The following is a 15,642-nucleotide window of genomic DNA, read 5'->3' on the forward strand; positions in this document are numbered from 1 at the left end:
AAAAATGATTAACAACAGTTCATTAAAGGGTTACTTTCTTATTGTGTTTTCGGCAGCACACAACTTCCCTGCCTTGCTGCATGCTAGTGGCGCTGTGCTCCTGATGATCGACAGTTTGAGCCGGCGGCATGACTGCGCGTTGAAGTGAAGTGAGCGATCTCCCATGTTGCTAGCAGAGATAGCTTTATCACTGCAGAAAGGGGCTCAAAAAGGCTTCAGATCAACGCTTGCATGCTTTGTTAGAAAGATCTAGCAAGCGCGTACTCCTTGCTTAGAAAACCGGCCACCTATGATGGATTGCAGCGGTGGCCTGTAGCCGAGACAACAAGCACTAAGCTGTAGAATTAAAAATCCCTCCTTTTATGAGAGCAGAGAGGAATTCTAATAATTAGACAACCCCTAGACAGCTTGCCCAGGTCCCCCAAGCCACCACCATATATTTATTTCTCTGAATATCCTTTCTAATCAGTCTTTATTATTGTCTAAACTGCATATTAATCAAATCTTTTATAACTTTGCCGATATGCAAATTAGTGGGTGATTAGTAGTGGGGGCATTCGGGTTCCCTTTAAGTCATTTATGTCAAGGTATTATGATTTCAGCAAGAATGTTCATCATGCAATGAAAAGACACAGAATATACATTGGAAAATTGTGTATCAATTCCTTATGGTTTCCAAGATCTCTGCTTGCTGTCAGTAACTGGGAACCTTTATTGTAATGTTTGGTCTTTGTGTGTGGCTCATTTCAAACCAAGACAACCAAGACAGATTCTCTTCCTCTGGAAGTAAACAATGAAATTAATATTGAAAGACAGGAATTAGAGATCTTGAAAATTGTGTGGATACAAAAAGCATATTGGAAAACTGTATAGTTTCCAAAACTGGAATACCCCTTTAAATACACTGCTCAAAAAATAAAGAGAAGACTAAAATATCACAAAGTAGATATCACTGAATGAAATATTCCAGGTGCAAATCTTTATTCATTACATAGTGGAATGCGTTGAGAACAATAAAACATAAACATCATCAATGTAAATTAATATCCCATGAAGGTCTGGATTCAGAATGATACTGAAAATCAAAGTGGAAAATCAAATTACAGGCTGATCCTATAATCTAGGATGTGCTATTCACTTTATTTTTTTGAGCAGTGTATAATGAAAAGCAATATCCCCAAGTTTATGCTTCTCAATCTTAGGGCACCATACAACAGGGACAGAAACTCCAATTCCAGCGCTGTGTCATTTACTGGGCTTCTTGGTGTAGTTTTGATACACATTCTTTTTTTTCTGCTGCAGATCTACTAGTCCTCTCGGTGATGAGCTCGGTGTGACCCCTCCAGTAGCCCTGGTTAGCAGCTTTCTGTATCTGCACTGTGCACACAGAAAGCTGACAATCAGTAGTGGGCAATGGTGAAGAACAGAGCTAATAAATATCGAGGACTACATACATAGCAGGAGCTTATAAATTAGAGGACTAGAAGAGAAGCAGTAGATTACTCAGGAAGAAGCCCAATAAGTGACCCAACAATGGATTAGGTTTTCTACCCTTTATGCTTCCCTCAGACGGAGGAACAAAAACCTGGTGACAGATACTCTTTAAAACACTGGAAAACTTTGGGGTTTTGCACCACAACATGTCATACCCAACCCTACAGAAACAGTCACATACAATTGTTAAATAGAAATCTAGTTTTATTAAGATTAATACAAACTGGTTTCCAGAACACTGCGAATAATACACAGCTATTAAAGTGAAGTGCACATCACCTAAAGTGTCCGTCTTAAAGGGACAGTGTACACAGTCACTGCAAGGAACAGTCTATTTATGATCCAGGAAAACAAACAGTAAGTGCTTGACTTTCTATCAAGTAAAAAAAAAGAACAAAAACAAACATAAAAGACAATAACTGTACATAAGTGTGAACACGTCCCCAACAGACCCTGGTGATGGTGCCCCCTATACAAAGTGCATTGCCAACACTGTAACAAGGTCTTAGCTGCCGGTTTGGTAATTACTGTACAGTGATAATTGATCATAAAACACTGCGCTCTATTTTGTGTGTGCATATATATATATATTACACATATGTACAAAGGAATGAAGTTATACTGAAAAACCAATATACACAGAGAGGAAGCCATTCATGGATGGTTAACAGACTCGTGCCAACTAACAGTAATGCATGTGGCTACCCATCATTCCTAGAAAATGCAGTCATAAAAACACATTATGAAACACCAGTAAAAAACAACTCAACTGTCTGATAGACATAAAAATAAAATAAAAAAGTACCAGAATATTTGATTTTAGGACCCTCATTTTCTCGGCCTGATGTTCAGTGATACCATATCTCCAATTACCCCTAAAACATGCATTCAATTTTTGGGGCCCATGCAGAACATGCCCAGGGGTGATGCTTTGTGGAAGTTGTAGTGTTTATGGGTGATTAGAACAGGAAAACGCAAGTCCGACTTCAGCAAGTCCGAGATAAACAAGTACCTGTCAGATTTCCATTTGCAGGCACCAGATTATTAGTTCTATATCCAAGTCTGGATATGACTGGAGTAATGCTCTAACTCTAGATGAGAAACATTTGCATAGCATTTTACAGACAATGATACGTAAAGTGTGAAAGCCTGCAAGTTCAACTAATACAATGAAGATCAATTGGACAGGGTGCCCATGTGTAGCAAGGCGTAAAAGCTGAATGTACTTGACAAGTGTGCCAAGTATATGCAGATAGCGATGCAGGAGCATGAACAACATGACCACAGTATCTGGAAGGTAACCTGCAGTGAAACCAATGACCCAGAAAACCTGGCTGTGCAGTGATCAAGGCGGGCTAGGATGATGACCTTTCTTTTGCCCTCTGTATCCCTGAGAAAGGTAAGGTCCCCAGAAGCTCTTTTCGCTTTTCTTGGCTAGGAAGAATTGCAGACAGGGAACTTTTCTATGACACCGTGCTTCATAAACAAACAGTTTCCCCATCATTGCTGACATCCCATCAGTAGACTTGGGGAGTATATGGTGACTACTGTGGAAACGTTATAAATGTATCAGTGATCAGACAAGTTAGCAAAATACTCTGGACATACACCAGTGCTTACAATAAAAGTCAATGGTTAACACTGAATAAGAGAGAAACAAAATTCCACCCCACCGAAAAAAAATTCTAGTCCGCAAATGTAAAATATGATTATTTTTTTTTAACTAATTATTCAATTGATCAATACTTTGCAGCGTAAGAAATATATTTGTACAGTGTTGCCATCTAGAAACAGTCAGCAAGCTTTTGTTGATGTACAGATTTAACATAGTATTAATAGTTTGGTTGCATGCTTGTGTCCTGGAATTTAAAGAATACACTTATTAACAAATTGGTGTCACCCATGATGTAAATTTTATGACCCTTACAGAGTAACTACACGTAATTTTTTTTTATAACTCAATAGTACAAGTGACAAGATATGTAATATGTGGAGAGGGGGCAAACAGAGAAGATACCGAAACTTCTAGTGACTAGAGAGGGTAAAAATATCATATAATGGCCACAAAGAGTGTAATCTTCATGTACACACAAGGCGATGTCTTCTGAAAAGTTACACTTTCTGTATTGCTATGCTAATCAGATTATTTGGATATTTGTTTATTGTCAACAGCAAGATCCAGCAGTATCAACCGATGTGGTTTATATTTTGCAAATAATTTTCGTCTACATTGCACAGTGCAAAAACAAAAGGAAAAATGTCAATTTCTCCAAGCTTGTGCCGCAGCCGGCATGGTCACTCTTTATGTTACATGATGGGGCGTTGATGCCTCTGATCCCCTTTAATTTCCAGGGGAAGAGCAGTCCACATTGGAGAGGACAATGTTAGTCATCGGGTGAGAGTCATTGTCAACCTTACATTTCGGGGGACAGGGACTGTGCTATGGGAACGTCTTCTGAGCAAGTGCAATTTTTATTATTTACAGTTTTGTTTTTTACAATGTGCTTATAAAATAAAAGATATTAATAAAGAAGTGTGCTTCGCATTAAAATATAAAAAGGGATTTATGAACACATTAAAATTATATATTATATTTATATTGTACCGAAAAACCTCACAAGCAGAAGAGGCTACTGGGTATAGCAGCAGGATCTGAAATGTTGCTTTGCCATCAGACATGCACTATTCTAAGAAACAAAATTATCAACATAGAAAATATTACCCCCCAACACCCATTCAACTCCAGTCATGCTGAGAGTTGTAGTTTCATCGCAGCTAGAAAGTCACAGGTTGTGTTTTTATATAATGGCTGGGCGATAGGAAAACGACAGTTGTTGGTTTGTCTTTTCCTATCCAGCAATATCCATGGGGCTATATACAATACATGGAATGCTTAAATGATATATACTCCAGAGCTGTCACACTGGCATACACAATGCATAGGAATCCTCACTTTATGGAGATTGGCAGATTAGAGGGGGATCCTGTTTAGCACCGCTTTATGTCAAATTGGAGAGAAGCTGCTACAAAGAGTGTCCTCCTGCTCTGAAGGACCCTGCACATACATGGATTACACAAACAGCCCATCTCTTTTATTGGGCATCATGTAATCCTTCATTTCCCCTGTGGAGGCACTGCAGGAAAACTGCCGAGCTGCCTTGCAGATTACTGAGGGTTTCAACAGAGGTACATCATCAGCCCTAACAAAAAAAAAAATGGGACAAGCCCCGTTAAAGGAGTGATAGAAAGATGATTTTGCATATGCTTTCTAGTAAAGCTCAGAGTTTTCCCTCCCTGAGGATGTTAGGTGTTGCCATCACCCTCAAAAGATTAGTCACAAAAATAAATAAAATAATTGAAACAAATAAACTAATAGGGGTGGGGAGATATTGCAAACTTTATATTCAGATTTCTTACACTTAGGGATGAAGTCATGGAGCCATATAAATCGGGATGAGATGGAGTGCTCAAGACTGACCGCAGCTCTTCCAACTCAAGCGTCACAGCTGCCTAGAAAGACATGAAGATGTCACACCCAGGTCGGGAGAACCGCCAGCCAGTCTGTGCTCTGTGGTCCGATTTACACTGTGTTCCAAATTATTATGCAAAAAATATTTCCTCCTATTTTCTCTAAATTGCCTATATGAATTGCAGTCATTGTTATTTTCCAGTCATCTACTATTCTAGTATAATTGCAATGTTTTTGAACAAACTGCCTATGAAAACAGTATATTTTTAAAAATAAGCAACACTCAAAATGCATGTTCCAAATTATTATGCACAGCAGTTTTCAACCTTTTTATTTTGAACAAAAAAATGGTCAATTGTGAAATGATAAGCATTATCAGCTTATTACAAAATGAAATCAAACAGTTTTCAAGTCAAAACTTTATTCTAGGTGATGTTACATTTGCACATAGGACCCCTTGTTGGAAAGAAGCTTCTGATCTCTCTCGTCCATTGAATTTGTCAGTTTTTGGATGGTTTGTGCTTCAGTTGTTTTGCATGTGGACAGAATACCCTCCCAGAGCTGTTGCTTAGATGTGAACTGCCTCCCGCCATCATAGACACTCCTTTTGATGATGCTCTAGAGGTTCTCAATGGGGTTGAGGTCAGGGGAAGATGGTAGCCACACCATAAGTTTGTCCTCTTTTATGCCCATAGCAGCCAGAGATGCAGATGTGTTATTTGCAGCATGAGACGGTGCATTATCATGCATGAAAATGATCTTGCTGCGGAAAGCACGGTTCTTCCTCTTGATCCATGGCAGGAAGTGCTGTTTTAGAAACTCCACATAGATTATGGAGTTCATCTTTACCCCTTCAGGGATCCTAAAGGGGCCGACAATCTCTCTCCCCATGATTCCAGCCAAAAACATTACTCCACCTCCTCCTTGTTGGCGCCTTAGCCGTGTTTTCATGGGGTGTCCATCAACCAGCCATCCTCCACTCCATCCATCTGGACCATCGAGCGTTGCACGGCACTCATCGGTGAACAAAACAGTTTGGAAGTCAGTCTTCATGTATCGTTTGGCCCACTGGAGCCGTTTCTGCTTGTGTGCAGTGGATAGAGGTGGTCGACAGGATGGCTTACGCACAGCTGCAAACCTCTGAAGGACCCTGCATATTGTTGTTCGGGGGATGTTGGAGGCACCAGCAGCTTCAAAAACGTTTCTGCTGCTATGACAAGGCATTTTTGCAGCTGCTCTTTTAACCTGACGCAATTGCCTGTTGGAAAGAGTCCTCAATTTTTCCTTATCAGCACGCACACGTGTGTGCTGGGAATCAGCTACATACTTCTTGATTGTGCGATGATCACGATGAAGTGTCTTGGCAATGTTGATTGTAGTCATGCCTTGACCTAAATACTCCACAATTTGTTGCTTCTCAGCAGCCGACACATCCTTTTTCTTTCCCATTTTGGCAAAAAATGTAGGCTGCTTAATGTGGAACAGCCTTCTTAAGTAGTCTTGCCTTTATTTGGACACACCTGCCAAACTAATTTGCACAGGTATCTGCAATTGCTTTCAGTGATATAAAGAGCCCTGACACACATCACCATCAATGAGTTTAAATGACAAACAAAAAAATTCTAACCTTATCACTCCTAAACTCTTTTTGCATAATAATTTGGAACACAGTTTATACGGCGGTCTGACTGCGCTCTTAGGCTGGCTTCCACAGTCAGACACCCCGAGTATGGGCCGGAATTCAACCGCATCACAGCCAAATATAAGGTCAAGTTCTGGTCAACAGACCCATAGCATGTGTAACTTCGCGGTCCGTATTCAGATTATGCATGGCGGATGTGTGAAACCAGCCATACGCTTCTGAAACCATTTGGCTCGCTCAAACTGTAAGGATTCAGAAACCCTGACACAGATGCACTTCACATCTGCACTTACAGTAATTCTTAAAGGTTTTGTAGAAGATCAGAAAAGTGTCTTCTATTTTCTTTTCCAGAATTAGCGCCACTCATGTCCACAGGATGTGTCTAATATTACAGCAGCAAGCTGTCGTCACTTATTTTGACTGATCTACAGAAATAAACTGACCTACAATTTCTCTAACCTCACGTCTGCTGATTTTGCGTCACAATCCCACGATTCTCTCTGCAGTCCGACAGAAAAATAAGATTATGTATTACTGGACAGGCTCATTATTATTCACATATGCCACCATCACCCTCCAAAATTTACTCGACCACAGGTTTTTGCTTTTTCTTTTGTTAAAAAAATATATAAAATATATTCAAAAACATATTACAGAAGAAGATCGTGTACAGCTTTCCATCTTATACATGCATATATACAAACACTGAACATTGGCTGTATTTTTTTTTTTTTGTTAAGCCCTTGGTTCATAGACCGGGTTTCCATAATAAATGGGGTTCACAGACAGAAGCGTAATCATCTTTGCAGTTACCATGCATCTTTGCGGTATTAAATGTATCTATAAAAAAAATTGCTATATAATATGTTTCATGCCATTAAAACATTGGGTTATGTTGCAGTCATTGGACCAGGTCCAAAAAATAAAGTGTACGTCTAGGATTTAGGATTGTAGATCTATTGGAAAGATTAAAAAATAAAGTAAAAACCCCAAGCACAGGTCAGGCTATCAGTCGACAGATTGTTCCAAGGGTGTGCTCCGGAGGTGTCGCTTTGGCTCTGCCGTAGAAAAGAACCGCACGTCTTGGTCTCGGTCCAGCTGCATAGCCTGCACCGTCTTTTCCACAGCATCAAGATGCGGGTTACCCAGGCTGGTGAAGTAGGCTGGAAGAACGAGTCAACAATTATACCGACTGACACAGAACATATCGTACTTGATGCAGGAAACCTTCTCCCTCCACTAACAAAAGCCAATTTTTATAACTTTTTTTTTGTCTGTTAAGATGGCTAATTATATTGGGCTACATCAACACAACCAATATACAGAGATGTCTCCTGTCCAGGACAACATGGACCGTATTTCATTATTTTTACCTGAATATCTACTCCCTCTCTCCATGCAATGAAATAATATACCCATTTGTCAAGCTGATCAGATATGCTTATGAGGGTCAAAGATAAGGAACAAGTATTCGTTTTAACAGGTCCTTTAATACAAGATCGGTAAGGGGGTTCTGATTCATCACCATGTTGGTCAGCAAACCGATGGGGCAGTAGTTGCGCATCTCCTTCAACTTTTACAAGGAAGAGGACTTTATTTAAAGAAGTTAAATCCTCTCCCTTCTCAAGAATGGAAGGATTTTCAAAATTCTTTTGTTTACCACTTGTTGCCCTAGGTTACCGACCACCACTGCGGTGGCTAGACCCCTAGGCAAGTAGTCCAGCGCTTACAAGCTGGCTGGATCCATCAGGCTTCAGTCCCTCAGTGCACAACTAGCTTTGCTTTCAGAGAAGAGCACACACTTGGGGACAGTGGCGCTAACTTGCTGCTGCTTCAAAGCAACAATCAAGCAGAATGACACCAGCCCCCAGCAAGCAAGAAGCTGGAAGGCAGGGGAGAGGTGGGCTTCTGAAAAACTGAAAATCCTCCTTTTGGCAATCAAGGAGGAAGCTTTCAGCTAAAGCTAAATCTGTAAATAAATATTAAAGAGGTGGATTACCTTTCTCCAGAAGGGTCTGTTTCAGAGCCTTAGCAAGTAACACTCGTACATTGGGCACAGGATCGGATGCCAGACTCAATAGATTGGGGAGAAGGTGAGTAACAAACTGCTCAGCAGGCATGCATTCCTCCTGTACCACCGCCTGCAAAAAAACAAACTGCTTTTTACAGAACTTCATCTATCAAGGATACAGACAACAATTATTATATGGATCCAGGATTGATAAGCACAAAATAAAAAAAAAAGAATTGCAAGTTTAAAGCTGCAGGCCCACTTCTTTCCCATAAGATGCGACCATATGATTAGACAAGCAAGTGAGTGCGCCCCAACTGCATAAAAAAAAACAAGACAAAAACATATATGGTCAAATTACCTGGCAGATAAATGCAAATGCCTGACGTCCAACCCACTTAGAAGAATGTCTGAATTGCACAATGAGCTCATTAATAAAGTTGATGCCCAATTCACTTTCACCATTTGCGTAAAACTTACGCAAAATTTCAACAATCTGGAGAAAAACAGAGGACAGGAGACTAGTATCACACAGATGTCCAACACGTGTTTTTGCACCTTATCTACAGTGTTGTGCAAAGGATTTGGCAGGCCGAGTAAGAATGCCTTAAAAAACAGAAGTGTGAATAGTTTACAATGAAGCGACCGAGAAAGAATATTTTCATCAGTTAACAAAATGCAAAGAGAAATCTAAAGATCAATATTTGATGTGACCGCCCTCTGTCTTCAAGACAACATCTTGGGAGTCTGATTGGCTCCAAATGTATTCTGTAGGAGGACAATGACCCCAAACACACAGCTAGTATCCTTAAGAACTATCTTCAGTGTAAAGGAGGAGCCCAAGAAGTGATGGTACGGCTCCACAGAGCCCGGATCTTGGCATCATTGAGTCTGTCTGGGTTTACATGAAGAGACAGAAGGATTTGCACAAGCGACTTCCAGAGAAGATCAGTGGGTAGTTCTCCAAGATGTTTGGAACAATGTCCCAGCAGAGTTGCTGCTAAAATTATATGCAAGAATACCTAGAAGAGCTGATGATGTTTTGAAGGCAAAGGGGTGGGGGTCACCGAATAATGATGTGATTTAAATTTCTCTTTTGTTCATTCACTTTGCGCTTTCTCCATTGATAAAAAAATAAGCTAAATAGACACTCCTATTTTTTAACGCAGTTTTACGCTGCACAATTTTTTCAATACCGCCTAAAACTTTTGCACAGTTCTGTATATGTGTACTGGTTTGTCTTTTGTGGCAATGGTCACAGGGAATTCCAACTCACCAATTTGAAAGCGATCCACCTGACTTCAGACACTTTGTCTGAGCAGAGCATCAGCGCTAAGACCCGTAAATAATCATACACGTCTCTGGGACTGTACAGCTCCAGGATCAGGATCAGCTGCCTGAAAAAAAAAAAAAAAGCTATATTTTCAGTCTTTGCCTTCCTGGCAAAACTGTACAATAAAATGTATCTTATTCTTACTTCGTTTTATGTAAAGTTTCATTGAACAGATTACAAACAACTTCCTACTATATTTACTGCTTCAATTCTCGCGGTTTGCCGTCAGTGAATGGAAACATTCCCCTTACATTTAGAAGCTAAAAACCTATCCTGATCTAATCTTGTTCACACTGGTACAATATGTATTTTTTCATTGCATATCGCAGCTAGCCTAGCATTCACGTGATGGCTGTGTATTTGCTTTAACCGCTTAGTGACTGAGCCAGTTTTAGCATTAAAGGGGTATTCTCAGCTCCAAGATCCTATCCAAATAGATTATTATTATTATAACGTTATTTATTCCATGGCGATTTTCATGTGAAAATGGGGTATACAATACAAAAAAATAAGTACAAAAATCTTGAACAATGAGTCACAGACTGGTACAGGAGAAGAGCGGACCCTACCCACGAGGGTTCACAATCTACAAGATATTGTAATAATAACATTAGCAAACACCCCTAATTAGAAATGTAGCATAGTTCTGATTCACTATGTCGCTTTCCCCATGTAGGGCATCGCAGTAGCTTAGGCATCCATGATTACGACCACTCATATAGTGACAGTTAGTTGTTAGTGGTTGCAACCATGGATACCTAAGCTACTAGGAAAAAGCAATTAGTTCCAGCTGCGTGTAAAAAAATTCTTCTTTATTTCAACATTAAAATTATGTCATCTTCATAGTAAATGCCATACACACGGACACGGCAACGCGTTTCGATCTGTAAGATCTTTGTCAGAGCCATAGAGATACACTGATCTCAGCTGCATATATACTACATTTGATCCAATGACATGCACAAATACAATCACATGACAATTAACTCATTAAAATTACATAGCAATGTACAAAATAAATTAAAACACATGTTGCAAAAGAGAAATATTTATCTTTTCAACAATAATGAAGCATTAGGTCATTTCGTTTATTTAAACCATTCGGGGATCGGACATCTAGGTGATAAATCCAAAAAGCCTCTCTTGTTAACAGGCGTCGCTTTGAATCTCCACCGCGGAAAGGAATTTTAACCTGTTCTATTCCTTGCACTTTAAAACTCGAGGTATTTCTAGCATGGTGCCTAATGAAATGCTGCGACACAGCTGATATATTACGATTCATGTTATTCGTATTCTCAATATCATGTAGATGTTCCCTAATGCGCATCTTCATTTTTCTAGATGTGCACCCTATATATGATAATTTGCAAATAGTGCAATCTATCTTGTATATTACATTAGTTGAATTACAATTGATATATTGTTTTATGGTATATTGCACTTTATTTGCCGCATCAGAAAATTTTTTTGTGACATTTGCATATCTACATGTTTTGCATTTTGTAGCTCCACATCTGAAAAAACCATTGCAGGTTAACCAGGTTTTATTAGTTTTATTATTGAGAGAAAATAAATTAGGTGAAAATTTGTTTCCCAATGTAGGAGCTCTTCTCGATACTATATTAATACCTGGCTTTAATATATCTGCCAATTTACTATCTTCATATAAAATGGGCAAATATCTATTAATGATTCCCTTGATTTGTGGAAATTGGCGACTAAACTGAAAACAAATATACGTTTTTTTTTCAATAACTGTCTCATTTGCGTTGCCACCAGAAAAAAATCATTTTATTACGTTTTTTATTTTTTACTATTTGTTGTGCTCGATTTAAAGACCAATCCGGATACATGCAATTTTTTAATTTTTTCTTTACATGTTCCAGTTCACTATCTAGATTACTCTCTTCACTACAATTACGTTTAACCCTTGTGAGTTCTCCTACTGGTATTGCTTTGAGGGTATGTTTATTGTGACTGCTAGTCGCATGTAAGATGGTATTCCCACTATAGGGTTTATGATGTGTTTTCGTAGAGATTATTTCCCCCTCAACACCAAATAAATCCAAATCCAAAAAAGATATATGTTCCATATTATGTTCATGCGTAAATTTAATATTGTATTGGTTAGAGTTTAGATATAGCATAAAGTCACTCATCTCTACTTATCAGAAGAACTACACTACTATTATTATTATTACACCTATTACATATTGGGATAGGATCTTGGAAATGGGAATACCCTTTAACCCCTTAAAGACCGCCGATACGCCTTTTAACGGCGGTAATTAAGGGTACTTAAACCACAGCGCCGTTAATTCACGGCGCTGTGATTTAAGTGAATAGCGCCCCCCAGTGTCGGATTTTCTCCGGGGTCTCGGCTGCCAGGGGTAGCCGAGACCCCAGAGAACATGAATCGGTCGGTTTTTACCGACCCCCGCTTTTGCGATCGCCGTTATTAACCCTATAACGGCGACCGCAAAAAAAAAAAAAAAGCCGCGATTTTACATTTAATTTCTCTTTCCTCTGATGTGATCGCACATCAGAGGATAGAGAAATAGGGTCCCCGATCCCCCCGGTCCCCTCCCGGTACCTCTCCCTTGTCCTCCATCCCCTCCCGGTGGTCCCGCGCCCGCCGGCGTCATCCGATGGGCGCCGCCATCTTGAAAATGGCGGGCGCATGCGCAGTGCGCCCGCCGGGAATCTGCTGGCTCCGGCTGGCAGATTCCATTCATTATTTTGATCACTATGATAAACGATCATAGTGATCAAAATAATAAAAATAGTACATAACCCCCCCGTTTATCACCCCCTTATATAGGCGCACACAATGAAATAAAAAAAAAATTTTTTTTTCAGTTTTCCATAAGGGTTAGGGTTAGGCTAGGGTTAGGGTTAGGCTAGGGTTAGGGTTAGGCTAGGGTTAGGCTAGGGTTAGGGTTAGGCTAGGGTTAGGGTTAGGCTAGGGTTAGGGTTAGGCTAGGGTTAGGCTAGGGTTAGGCTAGGCTAGGGTTAGGGTTAGGCTAGGGTTAGGCTAGGGTTAGGCTAGGGTTAGGGTTAGGCTAGGGTTAGGGTTAGGCTAGGGTTAGGGTTAGGCTAGGGTTAGGCTAGGGTTAGGGCTAGGCTAGGGTTAGGGTTGGGCTAGGGTTAGGGTTGGGCTAGGGTTAAGGGTTAGGGTTGGGCTAGGGTTAGGGCTAGGGTTGGGCTAGGGTTAGGGCGAACTAGGATTAGGGTTAGGGTTGGGATTAGGGTTAGGGGTGTGTTGGGGTTAGGGTTGGAGCAAGAATTGAGGGGTTTCCACTATTTACCAACTTTGGGGGTCTAAAAATTGGGGTCTAAAAAATCACTTTTGTGGAAATAAAAAAGACTTTTTATTTTCACGGCTCTGCGTTTATAAACTTCTGTGACGTGCTTGGGGGTTCAAAGTGCTCACCACACATCTAGATAAGTTCCTTAGGGGGTCTAATTTCCAAAATGGGGTCACTTGTGGGGGGTTTCCACTGTTTAGGCCCATCAGGGGCTCTGCAAACTCAAGTTCTGCATTCCAAAATGGCACTCCTTCCCTTCCGAGCCCTCCCATGCGCCCAAACAGTGGTTCCCCCCCACATATGGGGTATCAGTGTACTCAGGACAAATCGCATAATAACTGTGGGGGTATGATTTCTCCTGTTACCCTTGTAAAAATAAAAATTTGGGCGCGAAAAGATCATTTTTGTGGAAAAAAAATGGATTTCTTATTTTCACGGCTCTACGTTATAAACTTCTGTGAAGCACTTGAAGGTTCAAAGTGCTCACCACACATCTAGATAAGTTCCTTCATGGGTCTAGTTTCCAAAATGGAGTCACTTGTTGGGAGTTTCCACTGTTTAGGCCCATCAGGGGCTCTGCAAACGCAACATGATGCCCGCAGACCATTCCATCAAAGTCTGCATTCCAAAATGGCACTCCTTCCCTTCCAAGCTCTCCCATGCACCCAAACAGTGGTTCCTCCCCACATATGGGGTATCAGCGTACTCAGTACAAATCGCATAATAACTGTGAGGGTATGATTTCTCCTGTTAGCCTTGTAAAAATAAAAATTTGGGGGCGAAAAGATCATTTTTGTGGAAAAAAAATGGATTTCTTATTTTCACGGCTCTACGTTATAAACTTCTGTGAAGCACTTGAAGGTTCAAAGTGCTCACCACACATCTAGATAAGTTCCTTAATGGGTCTAGTTTCCAAAATGGGGTCACTTGTTGGAGTTTTCCACTGTTTAGGCACATTAAGGGCTCTCCGAACACAACATGGCATCCGATCTTAATTCCAGCCAATTCTGCATTGAAAAAGTCAAACGGTGCTCCATCCCTTGCGAGCTCTGCCGCGTGCTGAAAAAGGGGTTTACCCCCACATATGGGGTATCGGCGTATTCAGGAGAAATTGTACAACAAATTTTGTGGTTGATTTTCTCTTTTAACACTTGTGAAAATAAAAAAAATTGGTTCTGAAGTAATTTTTTTCCAAAAAAAAGTTAAATGTTAATTTTTTCCATCCACATTGCTTTCGTTCCTGTGAAGCACTTAAAGGGTTAATAAACTTCTTGAATGTGGTTTTGAGCACCTTGAGGGGTCTAGTTTTTAGAATGGTGCCACTTTTGGGTATTTTCTGTCATGTACACCCCTCAAAATGACTTTAAATATGATGTGGTCCCTAAAAAAAATGGCTTTGTAAATTTTGTTGTAAAAATGAGAAATCGCTGGTCAACTTTTAACCCTTATAACTTCCTAACAAAAAAAAATTTTGCATCCAAAATTGTGCTGATGTAAAGTAGACATGTGGGAAATGTTATTTATTAAGAAATTTATGTGACACATCTCTCTGATTTAAGGGCATAAAAATTTAAAGTTTTAAAATTGCAAAATTTTAAATTTTTTTGCCATATTTCTGTTTTTTTCATAAATAAACACAAGACTTATCAAAGAAATTTTACCACTAACATGAAGTACAATATGTCACGAAAAAACAATCTCAGAATCAGCAGGATCCATTAAAGAGTTCCAGAGTTATAACCTCATAAAGGGACAGTGGTCAGAATTGTAAAAATTGGCCTGGTCATTAAGCTGCAAACTGGCTCTGTCGCTAAGGGGTTAAATGACCAAGATTCCTAGTTTGTTTTTTCATGACACCCTGTACTTTGTGTTAGTGGTAAACTTAGATCTACATGTTTTGCGTTTTTTGTGTGAAAATATTGAAATTTTGTCAACAGTTTTAAAAAATTTGCAATTTTCTAACTTTCAATATTTATATCCTTAACCCTTTTCTGATAGCGGGTGTACATTTACGCCGATGTCGGACTCCCTCCCTTTGATGTGGGCTCCGGCAGTGAGCCCACATCTTTCCTGGTACATGTCAGTTGTTTTGAACAGTTGACATGTGCTCAGAACAGCCGCGGGTGGAATCACGATACACCCGCGGCTATCAACGCATTAAATGTCGCTGTCAAACTCTAACAGCGGCATTTAACTTGCGCTTCTGGCCATTAGGCCAGAAATCCGCCGATCTGTGACCCCCGTCACGTGATTGCGGGTCACCAATAGGTTGGCATGACAACAAGAGGTCTCCTGGAGACCTCTATGGTTGTTACTGCTGGATTGCTATGAGCGCCACCTGGTGGTTGGCGCTCATAGCAGGTCAGCAATTCTGCTACATGCAGG

General features: G+C 40.2%; 1 protein-coding gene across 2 annotated transcripts in view; it reads right to left on the bottom strand.

Moving 5' to 3' along the window:
- Window positions 1–1,677: 1,677 nt before the first annotated feature.
- LOC141096058 (serine/threonine-protein phosphatase 4 regulatory subunit 1-like) overlaps window positions 1,678–15,642 on the bottom strand; it is a 99,169-nt gene continuing 85,204 nt past the window's right edge. For both annotated transcript variants that reach the window (XM_073582442.1, XM_073582443.1), the window contains 4 exons: window positions 9,893–10,013; window positions 8,978–9,112; window positions 8,605–8,746; window positions 1,678–7,768 (listed from right to left, as the gene is read on the bottom strand). In XM_073582442.1, coding sequence (XP_073438543.1) covers window positions 7,614–7,768; window positions 8,605–8,746; window positions 8,978–9,112; window positions 9,893–10,013 — 553 coding nt within the window. In that variant the 3' untranslated portion in view covers window positions 1,678–7,613. The remainder of the gene's footprint in view (window positions 7,769–8,604; window positions 8,747–8,977; window positions 9,113–9,892; window positions 10,014–15,642) is intronic.

This window comes from Dendrobates tinctorius, unplaced genomic scaffold (genome assembly GCF_039654945.1).
Source record: "Dendrobates tinctorius isolate UK_male_01 unplaced genomic scaffold, ASM3965494v1 ptg000071l, whole genome shotgun sequence".
Lineage (NCBI taxonomy): Eukaryota > Metazoa > Chordata > Amphibia > Anura > Dendrobatidae > Dendrobates > Dendrobates tinctorius.